Source organism: Mesoplodon mirus (genome assembly GCF_964341445.2).
Source record: "Mesoplodon mirus genome assembly, chromosome: 17".
NCBI lineage: Eukaryota > Metazoa > Chordata > Mammalia > Artiodactyla > Ziphiidae > Mesoplodon > Mesoplodon mirus.
The window spans coordinates 70,266,680-70,287,917 of NC_138993.1; the positions used below are offsets into that span (position 1 = coordinate 70,266,680).

General features: G+C 39.2%; 1 protein-coding gene across 3 annotated transcripts; it reads left to right on the plus strand.

Annotated features, from left to right (window-relative positions):
- Positions 1-113: 113 nt before the first annotated feature.
- On the plus strand, positions 114-20,351 carry LOC309792527 (protein-lysine methyltransferase METTL21E). 3 transcript variants are annotated; one of them, XM_082602207.1, is made up of 6 exons: positions 114-239; positions 2,187-2,317; positions 4,021-4,100; positions 15,108-15,274; positions 16,382-16,499; positions 19,251-20,351. In XM_082602207.1, the coding sequence occupies exons 3-6, from the start codon at positions 4,031-4,033 to the stop codon at positions 19,652-19,654; spliced, it is 759 nt and encodes a 252-aa protein (XP_082458333.1). In that variant the 5' UTR covers positions 114-239; positions 2,187-2,317; positions 4,021-4,030; the 3' UTR covers positions 19,655-20,351. The 3 variants fall into 3 exon arrangements, with proteins under 3 accessions (XP_082458333.1, XP_082458332.1, XP_082458331.1); XM_082602206.1 differs by lacking the exon at positions 114-239 and adding an exon at positions 276-384; XM_082602205.1 differs by lacking the exons at positions 114-239; positions 2,187-2,317 and adding an exon at positions 2,801-3,062.
- Positions 20,352-21,238: the final 887 nt, after the last annotated feature.

A 21,238-nucleotide genomic window follows, 5' to 3' on the forward strand; every position in this document is an offset into this window, starting at 1 on the left:
TTATTCTCATTTCTCAAAGCTACTTATAATTGGGAGTTTTCTGCATATGTGTTTGTAGGTAGAAAAGCAGTAGTTTTTCTAAAATTTAATTTTGTTGCCTTTCATAGGTAATTGACATTTGTCCTGCACTGCAGTAGCTGGGGTGAAGGCTAAGCTGCTGTAGCAAAGAGATGTTCACATGCAGTGGCCTAAACGCTGGAACGTTACCTCTCAGTCAACAGTCTGGCCAGTCTGAGCTGGTAAGGCAGTTGTGCACCTTGATGTCATTCAGGGTCCCAGGTTCAGCCATCCCCTAGGCTGCTGTACTGCTTCAGTGGTCTATACCGGGTCACGGCTACATCTGCATTTCAACCTGCTGGAAGAGGAAAGAACCAGAGTCCTTGGGTGAGCCGAATGTCTTATGTTAAAGGTGACTAGAAAAATCACTTCTGCTCCCATCCTGTTGAACTGAACTGACCATATACTAGGAGTACTCAGAAAAGTAATCTCTACATGGGCTATGTATCCAGAAAGAGAGGAAGAATAGATATTCGGATCCATTAATAGAAGACCTAGATATGTTTGCAAAAAAGCCTGTTTACTCGTCTGTATGCTAATATAGAAGTCTGGAAAAAAATCATTAGTAGCTTATGCCATAAATACAGTATTTACAGAACAGTTTGATATTATACCTTTTTTTCTCTTAACCCTGCAACCAAGGTATATCCTTTTACAAGGGAGGAAACAAGTTTACAGATGTTAACTGACTTTACCAAATTCACCCAACTAGTAGGAAACCATTGTGACCTGAACTCAAATCTTCTAGTTCAAAATTCAGGGTGCTTATATTACCTAGAAAATAGGTTGCCTGTTAAAGACAAACAGCAGCAAAGCAAATTTATCATTATTCAAAGTAAGTGGGACACCTATAACTTATTTAGGATGGTGACCATCATATACTTTTTCTATAAAATTATCTTTCAGCTTATTAGTCTTTTCTTTTGCTTTCTTTATATTTGCTGTTAAACTCATCTATGGAGCTCTTTATTTCATTTATTTTATTTTCAGTTCTATTTGACTTACAGATTCCAGTTCTCTGGTGTAATTCTTGTCATCTATTTTTTATAATATCTTAATCACAATTACTTTAAAGTCTGTGTCAAAAAGCTCCAATATCTGGGTTACCTGTGGGTTTGTTTCTATTGTCTGTTTCTTGGTATGACTAGTAAACTTTAAATGAATGCTGGACATTACGTATAAAAGATTGTGGACCTTGTGCATCTTCCTCTGGAGAGGATTCCAGAAGGTATTCTGGCAGGCAGCAGGGGGGAATTTTATTTTACTTTAATCAGGACCGAGTGGATGTCTTTGTAAGTCTTTGTAAGACTCCATCTCCTAGTTTCCTCCCATTCCTAAAAAGTAGTTTTCCAGGGATACTAACTGTCTGCTGGCATGTTTCTCTCATCTTTTGAGCTTTGCTCTGTTTTTAGCCACATTATGCTTGGAAAATTAGCATCTTGCCCTAAACATCTTACTGTGCAAATACCTTGAATGAAAAGTCAGTGCTGAGTGTCAGGCTTACTTCTCTGTCCCTTCTTTCTGTGATCTTGGGCTCCCAATTCCTGGCAGCCTCACAGGCTCCAAACACTATTCCCTTGTCTCCCTAGTTCCCTTGTCTCCCTAGCTAAAGCTCTCATGGTGTCCTTTCTTGTGTTCCTCTCTTGGGCTTCTCACCCCTTTACACCAATAATCAGCAAAAGCATGGAATTCTTGGCTGCCTTGGAAGCTGTCTGTTGCCTTGTAACAGGTGTGTGTGTGTGTGTAAAATGTGCTTTTCTAGTTATACTGGGAGGCAGAAGTCTCTGTGTACTTCTTTTTAAGTGTTCAATGAAACTGAAATAATCATTGTCATTATGTCGGTTTAGATGATTGATTTAAATATTCTGCCTCTTAGGAAATCCAGCACTGAGGTTTCTTGATCTTTTAAATAACTTGTGGGAGAAGACAGGTGGTTTTTATGTTCCAAATAATTCTTAATTCTTGCTTTGAAAAGACCCAAATAAGGGAGTGTGTCCTCTGCCCAGAATTAGCTGCCTATGAATAATTGTTTTCATCATTTAGGATTTTGCAGTTTTCAGGATGTTTTTTACCTAACATATTCATCTCACAAATAGATATTATGTACCTTTTATGTCTCTGCTTTATAGATGAGGAAGCCAAGAAACACACTAAGTCAATGCCTAAAAATCACAGGCTGATTATTGACAGGAATGACTAAAATCAGGCTCCCAGACCACTAGTCCTGTCCGATACATTAACGTGACCTCCGTCCATCATGGTATGTGAAGTATTTCTTAGAAGCTGTACCCACACTCCTAAGTTTAACTTTACAATATTGCTCGATTTCATTACCTGTAATAACTTCTTATTCAGGCTATTTTCAGTGATCGGGGGAATTAATTCGTACTCTGAGATGCAGCCCTAAATGCACATGAGCAGGTGCACAGGCGACATACACCCTCAGCCTTCCTATTCACTCTGAGTAGGAAGGAACTGTGGAAATATAATTCCTGCGTCCAGATCACTGCTGCACACACACTCTCAAACATTCTGGTGTGGTCGTCTGATTCTAAAAATAGTGTTTGCACCCAGACAGGTGACCTGAAAAACACATGGCCTCCGTTTCACCGGACGTCATAGCTGTGGACTCACATAACTCCTGGCATCAAAGTTAAAAATAATCGCTTTGCCCCGATAACCTTCACTCACTTGCAGGAATAGTTTTTACTTTACCTGTTGGCCCTTGCTCTGTTCACGAGACGCTCACACGGAATGTGCCTACTTACTTTCTTCAACCCCCTTATTTTATGGGCGTTCCAACCGCACTGCTATATGATCAGAGGCTGTGAAGCTGCAGCTGTCAGGATTAGTCCTCTGTGAGGACTCGCTGCCAGTGTGTACAGTAGTAACCTGCGTGCTTTGGTGCTCGCCTTTCAGGCACCGTCAGAGGTCTCGTCAGCAAAGCAAAAGTTGTGGATGATACTTTTGAACCTTCTAGAGACTCAGCTAACTCCTATATATAGGTATGTCCAGACTTAACATTTAATAAATGTTGACCTTCAGGCAGGCACGTGTCATAAAGACTGCTTTCTTTAATGGAAGAGAAACTAAATTGGGAACAAAATGGCTGACCACTTGGGCTACTGTTTAGCCATGGAACCTTTGATTTTCCTCGTTTGTAAACTGTAGGGAAAATAATTTGTCTCCTGATTTACTGAGCATATTGTAAAGAAAAACGTGTTGATTATGAAATGTGTTTTGGGAGCCTTGGAAGAAAGGAATGAATATAAATTTATGATAGTACAGTGATTATTAAATGATTCAAAAACTGATACCTAGAACATCAAATTGTTGTTTTCCAAAGTTGGAATTACAGCTTGTTTAAGCTTATTCACATGATATGCTCTGCTTGAGAGGCATAAAATACTTGAATTTCTTTAATTTTAAATGTGTTTGCTGAGATGGTATGGATTTTTTTTTAAAGAAGAAGCTACTTAAAAAAAACATTTGGTGGTTGGGCTATTTGCCCCTGGGTACATGCTGATGACCACGGATGAGAGCGACTCTGCATCTATTACTGTGTAGGAAGCTTTGTTTTAGATTAATGCTATGGTTTTCACTACACTGAATGAAACCCATTCTCTCCCAATGTTTTAATCACCTCTTAAGTTTTAGGATCGCTCTCTGACTAGTCAGTATAAAGATGATGCCTTGCTTCATGATAGCTGAGGTGGTCTCTGGTGAAGAACATGTTTTCTTTTTCCAGGAGCTTCTAAAATTTCTGACCCTGAATTTTGGTTGTACTAGATAGATTGCGTTTCAGTGCACGCTTTTTAAAATCATGATTTATTAATAAGATATTTTAATATAATTTTCTCTGCTGTATTTGATGTTAAACTTTATTAGGTAAATATGAAAGCACTTAACACACATTTTGAATTAATTATTACCATTTGATATTTTAATGTATTATTTGCCTAGTTTTCAAGAAATGATCAAGAAAGCATCAATATATAGCCATCCCTTAGATCATCGCTTAATGGATCTCAAAGCTCCAAAAGGTAAATTATTTTATGTTTCTTTATGTAATTTGGCCAATTCTAAGAAGACAAACAACAGAATGTAAATGTTTACCTTTGCAGTGTTCGCTGATGTCATAAAGAGAGCTAGGACTTGTATCAATTGCATATTATATCTTGGCTTGTGTTTGCTAGCCTGTAACTATCTCTAATAATGTTTAATGTCCCCTGCTATACCTGTGGGCCTGATGATATGTTAGAGCTAATTTTGACAGATAATAAATCAAATATATAGACTTGCTAGGTATTTAGAGTTTTGTTTTTTTTTTAATCTGGAAAAGTGGAATAAATTTTTCCCCAAGTGCTATACACTAAGTATATGATTGTGATTTCGTGGTTATTTCTTTTCAGATAGGAAGATTGCAAGAGAGATAAAATAGTTTTATGTAAAACTAAAGGTTTTTACAAATGCTTCCATGAAAAAACCATGAAAAATGATTTTAAACTATAAAATATTTCTAGACTGTGCTTATGGTCCCTCTGATGTATTCATTAGAGGCAAATAATAATGTATTTTGACCTCTTGTGGTAAGGAGAATTTAAGGTTGAATTCTACTTCCAGTGGAATTATTGGGAATTGACCCACTGTTTTTTACATCATCCTAAATATCAAGTATGACTTTGCATAGATTACATAATATAACTATCCCCACTGTCTTGAGATAAAAAGTGCAGACATATGCTCTTGACATAGACTAGAAGAATTATTGCCATGGTTTTGTAGAACAGTTGTAGTACAAATTTAATTATCCTGGCTTCTTTCTCTTTCTCCTTTACGCTGTGGATATTTTCTAAGGACTAGAGTCCTGTTTTCTTCGCCTTTTTTAGGCATACCAGGTGGCCTCTACCTAGGTGAGCATGTCTTTAGGCCAAGAGAGCTGGGTGTATGCCCAGTGTTGGCAGCCTATGTGGCTTAAACATGTACGGTTTTGCTGTAGTAATTTTTGCAAATCTAAACATTTAAAGTCATAATCACTTAGAGAATCCAGCCATTTAGATGATTTGAATGAAGATGCAGTTTCTCTGCAGTTTATGAATAAAATATCCTCATTATCATTACCATAATGCTTGGTTTCAACTTTGCATATGATAATTCGGCAAATTACAAAGGCTATGGAAGAAGTTCAAGGTAAGGTGGAGACAGAACTAACAAGAAAATAGTTTACAACACGAACAGACGCAGCCCCTAATCATCTACATTGTCAGCTGAAGCTTTAAAAATACATTCATAGGCACAGTGCTAAGGGGATTAAGTGTGTGCCACTGGGGCAGAGTCAGATTGCATTTTGTTGGAAAGGCTCCCACTAACCAGTAGAACACTCAGTTCTCAAGTACTGTAGGGTCGTGACTTTTCCTGTCCTGTTTATATTTAGTCATCTTGTGCTTGGAATGGAGCAAACCCACAGCCCAGTTCTTGTATTTCAACCCTGGCCTGAAGATCCAAAGTATTATAGGAGGTCACTTAGTTATGCACAGATTAAAGTTAGGACTGTAGTGGATGCTAAAAATTCCTCTGTCTATGGTTTCTAATGTTGCATTCTAATCTAAACCGTCTAAAACCTCATCCACATTAACTATTCCGAATCTCTTAGGTTGCCTACTCTTGACAACGGCGGCTCTCTGGCTGTTGGCACAAGTAGCAGTGTGTTATAAAGGGCACTCCTCAGGGTCTGCAGCCTTGGAACGGGTTCGTACTAACCCGAGGCGCAGTGATTCCCATGCACAGTGACCCCCAGATCTGTCCTTCCAACTGCTCACTTGACGTCCTCCATCCTGCCTTGTGTTAGTTTGGTTCCTTCAGGAAGCAGATGCCAGAATGGGACTTAACGTGCGCGAGATTTATTGGAGGAAATGTCCGTGGAGGGTAAAGGGGGAAGGAGCAGGAGAAGGCCGGGAGAGCCTTCGCATCACTGCAGGTCCGGGTGGGCAGAGGCCGCGTCACAGCTCTGAGAGAGTCTCGGGCAGGCCCACGGGGAGTCAGCCCACAGAAGCTGCCCCCTGGATGAGCGTCCTCGGCAGCGGGAGAGGGGCCCGCTTAGAGGCAGCCCAGGGGAAGCCTGGCCTCCGAGGAGCCAGGGGAACCTGCTGCAGCACGTTCTCTTAATCCAAGCAGCACACCTCCATAGCCAGCGTGCCAGATGGCAGATCCAGAGGCATTAAAAAATAATTTTCCTTTTGCAGATTTGCCCCTCCGCCTGTATTTTCTATCTCAGTTTATGGCAACCTCATTTCTCCGGCTACCCAGAAACCTGGAATCATGCCAGTCTTTCCCCTTTCCCCACACCCATCACCATCACATCCCGTTGATCTTTACCTCCTAATATGTTTCTCTACCCCTCACCCCCTGTTTGCAGCATCGTCTTGATTATTTCTTCTCTTGACAGTTGTAACTGCCTTCTAACTGGCCTCCCCAACCCTGGGCTCGCTCCCTTTCTTTATCCTCTCTAGTTCTTTCTCCACAGATACATGAACTTTTTAAAAATTAACATCTTGTCACATTCTCCTCCCTAAAATTCTTCAGTGCCTCAGTGTTTCCTATAGGATAAAATCGAGACTTCTTAGCATGACACACAGTGTTTTATCTCATGCTATGACCCCCACTTATCCTATATTCGAGTTCTCAGTTTCCCAAACTGGAAAATTGGTCAAGAGTCATTCGCCAGCGGGCTTCTGCACATGTAGATGCCTACGTACAGCGTATCTTGCCTTCTCTTATCTGACTTACAGACCCATAGTCATCAAGGCTCAGGCCATTCTTGGCTGAGCTCTCTGAGGCATGGAGCTTTCTCTTTCTGTTTTTGAGTTAACTAGTTAACTCTCTATTCGACCACTTATATGTTGCTCTGTCTTTGTATTCACAGTGCCCATGTACTCAGTAAATGAGGGAACGAATGAATTAGGTATAACTGAGGCCTAATGGCTGGACTTAAAATCTGCTCATTAGGGATTATCTTGTATTTCCAGCCACTAGTCAGTTGACTCTTTTCAGGACCAGGTACAATGTATTACTTAGGGATAGCACGAAGTCTTTCACAAGGATCTTCATAAACCTTTACAGAGTTGGATTAATGGAAAATATGGCTTTTATAAGCAACATTGCCTCAATATAGGAAGAAGGAAGTTTGAGTAATTCTATTGCTGCTTGAGAAACATACCAAACTAGAGTCTGGGTTAATATATTAATATACTAGTTGGAGTACTATAGCCGCATAATTACTAATGTGAAAATCATCCATCAACACGTTTTACATGTTTAAAAAGTAACCTGAATAAGTATCTGCTAGATAAGACTAATAAATGTTCCATGTATTGAATAAAAATAACTCAAACATGATTATCTGCCTCAGATATCTTCAAAACTCAGGGCTGAATGTCAAGTTTGAATGTCACTTATTGCGTCTTTTAAGGCACTGTTTGATTTCACGTGTGTTTGTATTACTTTGTTGAGGGAATCACTTTTCCAAAAAAATGCTGTAACGCATGTGCTTCTATGGGGCTTTACCGTTACAGATTTATAAAGTATTAATTCCCAGTATAATCCTGGGAAGGAGGCCGTGAGGTATCTAGTCATCCTCATTTTGCAGATGAGAAAACTGAGATTTACTGTTGAAATAACGGTCACATAGCTAGAAATTTGGACCTTCGGGGACTGGACTCATCTTAAGACTCTCATTTTGGTGCTTTTTCTGTCTTATAAATTTTCATGTGGTTTTACTTTGAGCTTTAAAAAGTAAGGATTTTTAAATGGAGTTTTCATTTTGAAAAAAAAACAAAAACAAAACTGCCTGGGGCGTCTACCACTGCCTCAAGAGCTCACAAGTTCACGCTTGGCTCCCAGACCCAGGGCTGCCGCCTCACTGCAGACTCTTGCACCTTTTGTCTAGATTATTATGTCTTCCCATTAGCTTCTACGTAGCCTCAGCTGCTGCTGCCAGAAGTCAGTTCTCAAATGCCACTTTTGATTGTGTCAGTTCTTGTCCTAATGATTTTTATTGGCTCCTGTCCACCTTGTAGAAGAAAGGTAAACATTGCCCACAGGTCTGATCCCAGCCTGCTTTCTTCAGGTTTATTTTCTGCACCAGCTTGTACACCAGCTCCCCGGTCCTTCCAGGCTCTCAAGCTGGCTTCCACACCCTGGCAGTGTTGCATCTCCCTTGACTTTGCTTCCTTCCTTCTCTGCCTGGCAGCCTTCCCCTTCCCTCCACCTCAACTCAAATGTCTCCTCCTTGAGGATGCTTCTCCTGATTTGACCAAGCAGTGGTGCTTGCCATAGCACCTCAGAAATATTTCTTTTATTCCACTTATCACACTTCATTGGCATCTGTTTAGTTGTCTCTCCCCGGTACGATCCCAGCAGCAGGCTCCGAGTACGACTAGATTTGGTTCTGTTTTTTTCCCACTTGCATCCTGAGCAGTGTCAGTAAAAAAAATGAATTTTCTTTCTTTGGTAATTGTAGCTATCATTTGAGCCACGTGATGAAAGTTACAGCTTCTTTTTATTCTTGAAAGTACGTGGACATCCAGACAAAAAACATTCGTGAAAATGTCTCAAGAATTAGTTTCAACATAAGGGCTTGAGACCTTGACATTGCTGAGGCATTCAGAATTGTAGCTTTCAGGTTTACCTGTGACCATTCACTAATCTGAAAATATCTTTTAACATCTTTAAAAAAAATTCTCTAGGTATTTCTAAGAAGCACATGACATTCATCTTTGAATAGAAGATTCGATTGAATGACAGTGTCTTTCATTTTGTTGAGGGGTTTTTACTTTAAATTTCACAGACAGGTTTCTGTGACAGCCCTCAAATGGAAGCTTGAATTCACTTGTCATAGCTATTAAAGGATTTTTTTTCTTTTCATGTATTTCTGTGATTTGACCCTTCCATCTATTATTGCTGTTATTGACCTTAAAAGTATAAAAGAGAAGAATACAGACAGAGCCTCTATTTTTGAGGGCTTCTTACAATCCAGCCTTGGAAATCAATTCACTGTCGAATTTTCCTCTTAAGAAAAACATCATCGTGATGTGGCAGAATCTTGCTAATTTTTACTTCATACTTGAAACCCCTTTAATTCTCTGGAGAACAAGAGCACCTGGTAGATTTTATTCACTATCAGCAAAGATTTAATAGCAGGAAAATGGTGTTAAGCCTTTTTATGTATAAAAAAGCATTAAAATAGATAAGCCTAAGAGAGCAACATAATTATAATACTTTCTTGATTATGTTTTATTTATAATCTGTTTTAATATTTGTGTTCGATACTAAATTCATTAATAAAATAATATTCTAAGATTCTAGTGGATAGCTCTTATCTAATGGTATAGATATCAGAAGTTTTCTGATTTTCATGCCGGGAAACCAAATCCAACATTTTGTGTAACATTTCCTCATTTTAGTTATTTGTCCTGAGGCCTAAGTACTAGATAACAAGCAGAGAATATGTATGGAAAAATTATTCTTCAGAAGTGTACCTCAGAATTCCTTTGTGTGATAATGCTGTTAATTTTGGGGGAAAGTTGCTGTTCAAATCTTACCTAAAAACCAAAGAATATCCACTCATTCATTAACCTTCTCAAGATTCAATCCCATAATCAACAAATAACTAAGCATGCACTTTGAGGGGCCCACTCTTTGTGTATTATGTTTGGAGCATAGATGTCCCCTTGTTATTACAACAAGGTGACATTAGGGACGCCTTTGTAATAGTGCAGCTCTTTCCGTTAGATTCCTGTCCAACAGTTCTTGTCATCAACCTTGAAATGGGTGGTGATATTGCTGAAACACTAAACTTGTCTTTTGATTTAAATAAATAACTACGGTTAAGATTGTTACCTCAGGGAGTTCCCTAATGGTCCGGTGGTTAGGAGTCGGTGCTTTCACTGCGGTGGGCCCGGGTTCAATCCCTTGTCGGGGAATTAAGACCCTGCAAGCTGTGAGGCACAGCCAAAAAAAAATTCTTACCTCAAAATCTTTAAATAGAAGTTAATGCTGAAAAACAGCAAAGTTTTAAGATGGACATAATTGTTTGTGTACATTTGCTTTTAAAATCCAATGTATTACATCTAGACAAATTATTTCAAGTAACCAAGTTCAGTATTGGTTTCCTCCTATAAATTATGCTGTTTTTTATGAGTGTCTCTTCTTACGGAATGAGTGGAGTTACATAGTCTTTAAATTCAAAAGAGAATACTAAAACACTGTCAGTTAAATTTTTTTCAGCCTGATAATGTTTTCTAAAAGATATGTGGTCATCCTAGGTGTGTGACTAATTTCAAATGACCATGTATGATGGATAGAATTTTGTTCTTTTAGAGTGTATGTGCAATTAATAGTGGTTACTGTTGTTTCTTGAAATCTCTTGGAAGATTATTTTGGAGGGGTGTAAGTCATTTTTGATTATGTAATATATTCACGTATATTTTTAATCTCATTTCTTTATAGAAGTAAAGATGTCATTCTTTAAAAAAAAAGACTAGCTCTGTTTATTTAGAAAGATAGTGAAAAAATAGGAATCATTTGTTATTACACCGTAGTTGTTGGGACAGCAGCACTGATCTGGTCAACTAACCTCTAAAAGAAAGTGCAAAGTCGGAGATGTCAGTGTGGTAGCTGTAGATATTCACTGGCAAAGGTTTTATAACAATGATTGGAACTTTAGGAGATGCTCCTGGGATTTAGTGTACTCTAACATCTATTAATCCCCGATACCTTAGGTGACTTGTCAAAGAAGTGCTGCATTTACAAGGGGTTTGCAAGGAGGCCCCAGAGGGCACATTCAGCTAAAGGTCAAGGAAGCAATTAATGTTCTCTGCTTTTCCCTAAAGAACTTCCAGAGCAAAAGCTGCCCCTCCACCCCCCATCTTAGCAAGGCAAGTGAATCTAGTGAAATGAAAGTTAAAGTTCAAATACAACATATTACCAATATTATTTGGTTCTTAGAGCTCTTCCTGTGAATGTGAATACGTGCCGTGGTTTTAGGAGAAATACAGTGAAATATATTAGGAGAGGTGACTCTTGCTGAAGGCTATCCGTTTTTCATCTCTTTGTTTTCTCTGCATCTCTGCCAAAGGTCAGTGTTTGTGGTGGTGATAGAGTGGGTGGTAGAGGGGGGCCCCTCTGTGGCACGCAGTGAGATTAGAGTCCTTTGGAGGATGCTTGGTTCTGTCTGGATCCTAGATAGGGCTCTCTGAATGGATCACAGAATTTAGGACCAGAAGTCATCTTGGCTGAATGTCCCTGCTGGATTGTGGCCACTGAAGGAATTTTCCAACAAGGGCCAACTTAATTTACCTCCATCTTTCCACTGTATTCCTCAAATGCTAGGAAATGATGTTATTGGAGCTCATAGGACAGTTTGACAACTACATCTTCCCTTAGGACTCAGAGACTCAAGACCCCTCGCTCCTGTTCTTGCTTCAGTGCCGTGGAGAAATTGGAAAGTCTCTTGAGGCCTTCACTGACTTACATGGTGCATGTTCATCATCTCAGAAAGGCCCCACTGTTGTATGTATATCTGTCTGTATCTTGTCTCATTCATTCATTCATTCATCCATTCATCTATTCTTCTTTTACCCATTTCCTACTTCCTTTCCTTTTCCACCTCCCTCCTGGCAACCATTCTAGTGTGTTTGATGTGTATCTTTGATAAATATTTTCACGCATATCCGCTTAAGGACTTGTGTAAAAATTTGGGGGTGGGGGCAGGATTGCTGGGTTGTAGGACATTTGTATATTTAGTTTAACAAAATGCCTTAGATTGCTCTCCAGAATGACTGCAACATTCTGTATTCTCACCAGTGGTACCTGAGCTGCTGCCATCCCCACAAGCCCCCTATCACTCAGCACTGTCCAGCTTCTAATTTTTGTTAGTTTAATGAGTATAAGAGATACCTTGTTTTAATTTGTCCATATCTGAGTTGGAACATTTCCATGTTGCTTTGTGGCTTTTTTGGTTTCGTCTTCTGTAATCTGCCAGTTTATCTCCTTTGCTTTTTTTTTGCTTTTTTTTTTGCGGTATGCGGGCCTCTCACTGTTGTGGCCTCTCCCGCTGCGGAGCACAGGCTCCGGACGCGCAGGCTCCGGACGCGCAGGCTCAGCGGCCATGGCTCACGGGCCCAGCCACTCCGCGGCACGTGGGATCTTCCCGGACCGGGGCACGAACCTGCGTCCCCTGTATCGGCAGGCAGACTCTCAACCACTGCGCCACCAGGGAAGCCCTCCTTTGCTTATTTTTCATTGTGGTTACTATCTTTCTCCTTGCCAATTTGGAGGTTATACAGATTTCTTGTATATTCGAGATATTATCTCTTTTCAGTCTTAGACATTGTAGAAGATCTTCTCTCATCTGTCATCTTTTAATCTCATCCACACTTTTAATCTTCATTCACAGAATAGAAATCTTCACTTTTGATATAAGAATATTCATCACTTTTGGGTATTGCAGATTTTAAGAAGTTTCTCTCCTCCCTACTTTCACAAAGATATCATCTTATACTATTAAATTTTTTTCCCTCTTACATTTGGTCTTTAATCCCTCTGGAAACTGCCTTTATAAAAGATTTTACGTAGAGATCCAGTTTTATTTTTCTCCATATAATGTGGCAGCTAACCCACCCCCTCTATCTACATGGGTTTGTCTCTGAGATACCTATTTTGCCCACTGGTCCATTTATCTCTTGCACCAATACCATACTGTTTTTGTTACTTGGCTTTGTGGTATACCTAAATATCTAATAAAGCAAATATTCTTCTACCTCTTATTCTTCTTTTGCAAAGTTAACTCTTTATGGATGTTTATTCTTCCATTTAAGTTTTGGAGTGAGTATATCAAGTTTCTTAAAAAAGCTAACTGGAATTATGATTGATATTGTATTGAATATATATGACATTTTTATAGTATTAAGTAACCCCATTTGTACATAGAGCCTCTCTCCATTTATTCATATCATCTTTTATATCTTGTACTAAAAAATATTTCAAAACAGCAAGTATGAATTTGGGATTGCTGAATGTAATTTCAGCCTTGAGGTGTGTACAAGAATTTTGAAAGACGTATTTAGAATGGCAGACATTTAACATATCATCTAGATGTAAGCAATGATTCTATTCTACTTGAAAATAAAGGACCGCAGCCCTAGATACTCTTATTGGTTAAGTTCTCTCTCAGGCAGGACTTTGCCCAGCTCAGCCTACCTCATGAGGGAGGTGGGAAGGGGGTATCAGCACATGAGGGCTGACATTTTAAGGCACAGCTACCCCTCACACTAGGAAAAACCATGGTCCAATCCACATTTTAAGCTGCTAATCAGATGAATGGCTTTTCCTCTCTTGCAAGGAGGAGCTAGTAAGGGACTAGAAAAGGAGGAAGACATGGGAAAATGTGCCAGAGTGTTCTAATGTATAACCTCATCTGTTTCCTGGATTATTCCCCAACTAGGGCTGTTCAAAGAAGCCTCTTCATCTTTAAGCTCCCAGTCCCTTCTTTGGAGTAACAGTCTTACTTTCTCAGTTCACAGTGATGTCACCATTCTGCAGTAAATACCTCTAATCTATAATTTATCCTCCATGTATAGATACATAGACTCCACATCACATTGTTACCATTTTCTTTAATTTTTTTTTTTGTGTGTGAGAGAACATTTAAGATCTACTCTTTTAGCAAATTTCAAGTATACAACACATTATTATTAACTGTAGTCATGGTGCTGTACATTAGATCTCCAGCACTTATTCATCTTACAAATTTCGTACCCTTTGACCTACATCTCTGCATTTTCCCCACCCCCTGCCCCGGTAACCACCACTCTACTCACTGCTTCTACAAGTAACTATAGAATTTTCAATCAAATACCCCACAATCCAATATTTTTGTTTATGTGGTGATCTTGTTTTATCATTTGGTTTCATGACCAAAATATAATAACAGTTACAAAGACAATAATTATAATAATTTATTGAACTCTATGTAACAAAGTGCTAAGCACTTTATATACATCATCTCATTTAAATCTTCCAACACTATTTGATGTAGGTTCTTTTATCTTTCACATTTTACAAACAGGGAAATGGAGGCTTAGAGAGAGGTGTGTATCTTGCTCCATAACTAGTTTCTGAATTCTTAGAGGCAACTGGATTTTTAAAAATTATATCATAGCTTTTTAATAGTGCAGATAGGGGCTTTGGAGCAACCAAAAAGGAGCTCAAATTGTGGCTCCTTCATTTACAATTTGCATGAGCTTGGTCAAGCTGACAAAGCCCTCTGAGTCTTAGTTTCATTATCTGTAAAAGTGCAAATAGTAATGCCTACCTCACAAAGTTGTTGCAAAAATTTCGAGAAATATTATATACATATCTACCATGGTCTGGCCTGTGAAGTGTGTGCTCTAATTGGTGGTTGATGTTGCTTATGAAACCTATGCAATATTGTGGATGTTAAGATGCCATGAGTTGTCACCAAATAATAATATAAAATAAGTAATAATAAAATAACACAAGGGTATATTGTTGGGTGGTATCAAATGTCTTTTGTCTGGATAAAGGCAGGTCATAAAAGATCTGCTACTATTCCATTATTCAAATAACTGGAATCGCACCGTGTAGCCAATACGAATAGTTGAGACCTTAGATTCCATCACCAATCTTTCTTTTGCTCTGTGAATAGATTGGTAGCCTTTAAAATACATTGCTTTTTAAAAAAGTATATCAGTTATTGTTTATTTCACATAGCATTGCAGAAATGTCTAATGGTGATTTCAACCTCAGTGAAAATCAGAAGGATGTTGCTATCCTGATGTATGAAATATTAGCTTCTGTTAAGAGTTATTTTCAAATAGCTTTACCTTACTATTATTATGTTGCACCTAAAATCAGTGCCTATTCAAAAGCAACTTAGCATAAGTAGAGATGCTGCACCTCCATCAGGTTCTCCTTTGCTATGGTTTAGTACCACAACCACTGCCTTTTTTTTTTTTTTCCCCTCCTTTCAGAGAACAGAGAAGCCGATGATGACAGGAAAGTGGTTGCAGAGATCATGCAGAGGTGTTTTGTTCCAGCTTTTGTAACAGCCATCTCCTGGGAGGGATTTCATTTCGTTGGTCATGAGATTCGGATTACTGAAGCCATGGATTGTTACGGTGCTATTGTTTGGCCATCGGTATGAATTCATACAAAGTTTGCTGCATTTCAATGAGTTCTCATCCAGTGTTGTTCGTTATTATATACTGTTTGGAAGGAGAAAGGAGGCTCCATGGTTCTCTTTTGTGACCTCAAACAACACTAAAATTTAGAAATCACGAAATTGGGAAGATGCTTTTACCAGTGAATTCTATTTCTGATTTGTAGCATTAATAAAGAGTGTTGTTTACACTTTCAGTTTTTTGTGACGATAAGTCACAGAAGTTTAGAATAGTAAACATTTTAATTTCCCATTTAACTCGTTCCATTTGAGTTAAACAATTATAATGAAATCTGTTTCAGTCTCAACACGCAGAATATTCTAAAAGGCCACCACTTATTTATCAATTGTCCTATGAAGGGTGCAGAACCCCTCCCCCCACTGTCTGCCTCAATCCCAAACACACACTTCTTTTTTTTTCTTTTATAAATTTATTTATTTTTGGCTGCGTTGGGTCTTTGTTGCTGTGCGCAGGCTTTCTCTAGTTGTGGCGAGTGGGGGCTACTCTTCGTTGCCATGCATGGGCTTCTCATTGCGGTGGCTTCTCTTGTTGCGGAGCATGGGCTCTAGGCATGCGGGCTTCAGTAGTTGCGGCACGCGGGCTCAGTGGTTGTGGCTCGCGGGCTGTAGAGCGCAGGCTCAGTAGTTGTGTCGCATGGGCTTAGTTGTTCCGCGGCATGTGGGATCTTCCCGGACCAGGGCTCAAACCTGTGTCCCCTGCATTGGCAGGTGGATTCTTAACCACTGCGCCACCAGGGAAGCCCCACACACTTCTTTAAAATGACTTATTATTAGAAATTGCTTCCTTTAAGGATAATCAAGCCTAAGTAACTGAACTCTATATTCTTAGTTCTCATTTCTCCCCAACAATCCCCAAGGACTTTACCTATCCTAAGTGTTGAACCTATTGAAGGATGTACTTCTGTGGATAATTTTCTGTAGTGATGTGTATGGATGCACACATGCACTCACATGGGCTCATATACATATCATAGCGTTCGTGGGGTATTTATCTAATAGAGTTTAATTTTACTTTCTGTGACTACTTGCCAAGCACTACTTTTTTCTTTCTTTGAATTTTCTTAGGCCCTTGTTCTATGCTATTTTCTGGAAACAAACGTAAAGCAGTATAACATGGTTGACAAAAATGTGATTGAAATTGGAGCTGGAACAGGGTTAGTCTCCATCGTGGCGAGTTTACTTGGTAAGCAGGTGTTTTTGATTGAGTGGGATCAGAGAATTCCATGATCCTGTATCATTAGTTGCATTTACTATCCAGTTTATTATGACCTGGGCCTATTTTTAACCCCTTAATTTGTTGAATGAGCTTTATCAGGAGACTGATGTTAAAGCCACCCATTTGGTTTTCTGGGAAGCTGGATTTTTATCCTGGCTAACTGGGACGTGCACCCCAGCATCCTGACTGCTGGAGGACGTGTGAAATACTAGGCATAGGCAGAGCTGGCTGACTATGCGGACTCAGACGATCTTTATTTAAATTTTAGCCCCATTTCAACATTTCCAAGTGCTTGTATATTCCTTTTGGGTTTTGAAGTCCTATGCTTTTATGAAAAAACATCTGTTAGAATAGAGAAAGAGTGTGAGAAATCACGTCTGCTTTTAAGTTTAGGTGTTTGTCCGTCAATTAATTTTCTCAGTTATTTCCATTTTTCTTTTGCAATCCCTTGTTCTTTCACCAGCATCTTTTCCAACTAAATGTGTGATTGTCTATATGTATGCCTGACCCTGCTTCAGTTCAATCTTTTTTGTTGTTGTTATCTATTTCATGGCCTTAATTTAGCTGCCTTCTCTGATGTGTGCTACCCAAATCTGTCTTGATTTCCTTGATCTTCGGAAGTGCACACCTGCCACCCTAAAATCTTGAGAATTCAAGATTTAGCAATTTACAACTTTCTAAACGCTGGGGAAATATAAGACCCTTGAAGTCCTCTCCAAATATATTTTTTAGATTGCTCTGTCCTGATATTGCTTTCTAAAGTCACCATTCCATTTAGTATGGACAGTGTCAGAGGCACATTGGATTTATACCTGAAGGCTTCCTCATTTAAGAGCAGAATTTGTGTTTTGGGAAGTCGTTCATTCATTAAAAAGAATTAAAAAATATTTTTATTGGAGTATAATTGCTTTACAATGTGTTAGTTTCTGCTGTACAACAAAGTGAATCAGCTATACGTATACATATATCTTCTCCCTCTTGGACCTCCCTGCCCCCCATCCCACCCATCTAGGTCATCACAGAGCACTGAGCTGAGCTCCCTGTGCTATAGTGCAGGTTCCTACTATTTATTTTACACATGGTAGTGTATTTATGTCAAACCTAATCCCCCAATTCATCCCACCCTCCCCTTCCCCACTGTGTCCACATGTCTGTTCTCTACGTCTGTGTCTCTATTCCTGCCCTGGAACTAGGTTCACCTGTACCGTTTTTCTAGATTCCACATATATGTGTTAATATACAATATTTGTTTTTCCCTTTCTCGCTTACTTCACTCTGTATGACAGACTCTAGGTCCATTCACATCTCTACAAATGACCCGATTTCATTCCTTTTTATGGCTGAGTAATATTACACTGTACATATGTGCCACATCTTCTTTATCCATTCATCTGTCAGTGGACATCTAGGTTGCTGTCAAGACCTGGCTATTGTAAATAGTGCTGCAATGAACATTGGGGTGCATGTGTCTTTTTGAATTATGGTTTGATCCTTTTGGTCTGCTCCTGTAACTTAAAACAAATATCAAAAGGTGGAAACTTTGTTTAGTCAGTGATGATATTTACCTCTCTAGACACAAAGATCTTAATAGTCAGATAGTTTCTATTCCTATGGGCAGGGTCGGGGGACAGAGGGGGTCATTCCTTATCTTGGGATTTTAAAAAGATTTGTGAAAAATGATAGACCCACCCACCCCACTAGAATGTAGAGATTCATATCTCTATGATTCTACTAATGAAATGCTTATTTTCCTCCCATTTTAATATTTTCCAGAAAATACAGTCAGTGGCCAGAGAAACTTGCCATCTTGGGTGAAGAGTGGGCTCTAAACTGGTCTGGGCTGAACTAGACTTTCCTTCCAGTTCTGCTTTCATGTCTGATGATGTAGAATCAGCCAATCCTAGGCTTATTTACACATTGTTTTCAGCCTCTGCTACTGCTCAAAGTTCACTTTAAGGGCCAAATTTTATTGGTTTTTGCTTTCTGATTTCTTCCTGACAATGACCACCAGTATTCACTTTTACCTCAGGGATTGTTTATATCTTCTTCATCTGAGCATTCTGTCCTGTGTCTATGATGTTTGGTTGTATGCACACTATATGTGGGTTGTAGCTAGGTTTTAACATCTCTTAATGGGAAGAGACAGACTTATAATGGGGTCAAGCTGAAAACATGGGCATGAACATGGGTGTCCTGATAGTTTCCATGTAATGACATTGAAAAGTCTTCTCTCCTCCCTCCATTTCTCACACTTGAGCACTTCCTGGTCAACGATAGGATGCCCAGTGTTATATACACCCGTTTGGTCTCACATGACTGGGGCTCGGACTTCTTTTAGTGAAGAACCCTTTCATCTTTCAATTGTGACATCTGATTGTTCCAATGAGGGTACCAAATACTTTGAATTTCCCTTTCTCTTGATTTTTTAAGTAGATAGAAAATAACAGCAACAATAACAAAACAAGACAGACAAAAAACCAGGAGAACAGAAAAGTGCAACAGAGTGCAGAAGTTCCTGGGGAATCTAGTTGTTTTTAAGGGGAGGCACAAAGGTGCCTTAGCATCCATTTTGAAGGGATTTCCCTCCTGTGTGTACTGACCAGTCCTTGACATGAGGTTAGCATTTGTGCAGAATTGCAAAGTGCATGGTGGCTTGAAACATAATTGCTTTACCTTATCCCATGAAGGTTACTTTTCCTACTGTCCTTTGTTTCCCAGGTGCACACGTGACTGCCACAGATTTACCTGAGTTACTTGGAAACCTGCAATATAATATTTCCCAAAACACCAAAATGAAATGTAAGCATTTGCCTCAGGTTAAAGAGCTCTCCTGGGGTGTAGCTTTAGACAAGAACTTTCCCAAGGCTTCCAGCAACTTTGACTACATCCTGGCGGCCGATGTTGTCTATGCTCATCCATTTCTGGAAGAACTCCTCATTACCTTTGACCATCTGTGCAAAGAAACCACCGTCATCCTCTGGGTCATGAAATTCAGGCTGGAGAAGGAAAATAAATTTGTAGATAGATTTAAGGAGTTGTTTAACCTGGAGGAGATTTCCAGTTTCCCTAGCCTGAATATTAAGTTGTATAAAGCTATGAAGAAAAATTGGAGGAGTGCATGATATCCTCAGAGGAGGACTTGGGAAGGGAAGGCAATTTCTAGTGATTATTATTGCTTTAACAAAGAACCTGGATGATCTGATATAGCTGACTTTCCCAAGGGGACACACACACACACACACACACACACGCACACACACACACACACGTGCACACGTGCCTTGCCCCAGACAGGGATTTTCCCAGATATAGCACACAGGTGTATAGGATGGCAAAGCCATTCTGTGTGGTAATTGGTTAGGACAATGTCTGCTTTTCTTATCTTTCTATAGTACCATTTAAATTATTATCATCTTAATAAATGGTGCAATTATTGTTAATGTATAACTGTAGAATGATGGTTTTTAATAATGGTATATGTCTAAAATGTTTTAAACATAAGCTTATGTGATCCTTTCTTTAGAAATAATGAAATGGACTATAGTGGGCTCTACAAATAAATCTGAATAGGTAGACATAGAATGTAATGGTCAGTGTTAGATTATTGTGGCTTCATTAGTGCCAGCTTATTGGTGGTCTGTCTTCTCTGCTTGGCAGGGTGGGTCTCCAGCACACCCTCTGAAATCAATCAAGCTGGTGGATTCGAGGTTACAGGCAAGGACATTTCACTCCAGTAAATGAAAAATGAATGGAAGAAAACATAAAAGCAGTTGAGATTTTGGAGGAGTCATTGTTTTATTTTTAGGCCAAGTAGAGTTATTCTGCATCACAGAAAGAGAAATAAATATAAAAATTTTTCATGTGTATAAAAATACACATGAAAAGATTTCAGTCTCTAATCTCAAATAACCAGACATATGGCTGGTTTTAAAGTTTAAAGCTCTTCTGATAAACATATAGAGAGAGACCTAGATATTTGAAATCCTATGTGCTTTTTTTTTTTTTTACAAGGACCTTAGAGATTAGAATGAAGTCTGAAGTAATTAAAGTCAGTGCAAGAAGAGCAAAATATTAGGTTTTTGTACCATGTAACAAGACTAGCGGTTGGTAACTCTTCTGGGTTCTTGGTGATGTTGGCTAGGCAGGCTCTGTGCCCTCAGGGTGGTACTTGCCCAGCCCTTTCTGCTTTGCTGGAAGTTCTCAGTCTACTCAGGGTTGAACAGAGCTGAAAAGTTTATTTCCTAGGACTCTGACCTTAAGCCAGGATGCAAATGTCCTCTCAGTGGTTTTTTTGGCATGCTCGGTTCCTGGGGTCATCTCTCAATAATTACCAGTATTTATACGCCCCTTTATAGTTTTCACAGCCTGTAGTGTACATAAAGTCAGCTAATCCTCACGACCATTCTAAGAGTCTATGTAATATCAGTATCCCCACTGCACAGGTAAAGGAGCTGAGGCCACCAGGGGTGGAGCCACACAGCTTCAGAGTGGCAGTGCTAAGGCACTCAGGCCCAGGTCTGAGTCCAGAGCCCGTGTTTTTTGTTTTTTTTTTTTTTAACCATTGCTCTGCCTTTATGTATTTAAAAAAGTAATTTTCAAACTCTTTTGTGAGTGAGTGAAGTCATTTCTTTCAAGTGAAATCAGTACCTGGAAAGGTAAGCAAATGCATCAGGAAAAGATTAGAATCTTTTTCTCTGGTGTCAGAG

Coding starts and splice junctions, on each gene's coding strand:
- LOC309792527 (XM_082602205.1), top strand. CDS start 3,016: ATGATACTTTTGAACCTTCTAGAGACTCAGCTAACTCCTATATATAG. Junction 4,101..15,107: donor GGATCTCAAAGCTCCAAAAG/GTAAATTATTTT, acceptor CCCTCCTTTCAG/AGAACAGAGAAGCCGATGAT. Junction 15,275..16,381: donor GTGCTATTGTTTGGCCATCG/GTATGAATTCAT, acceptor GAATTTTCTTAG/GCCCTTGTTCTATGCTATTT.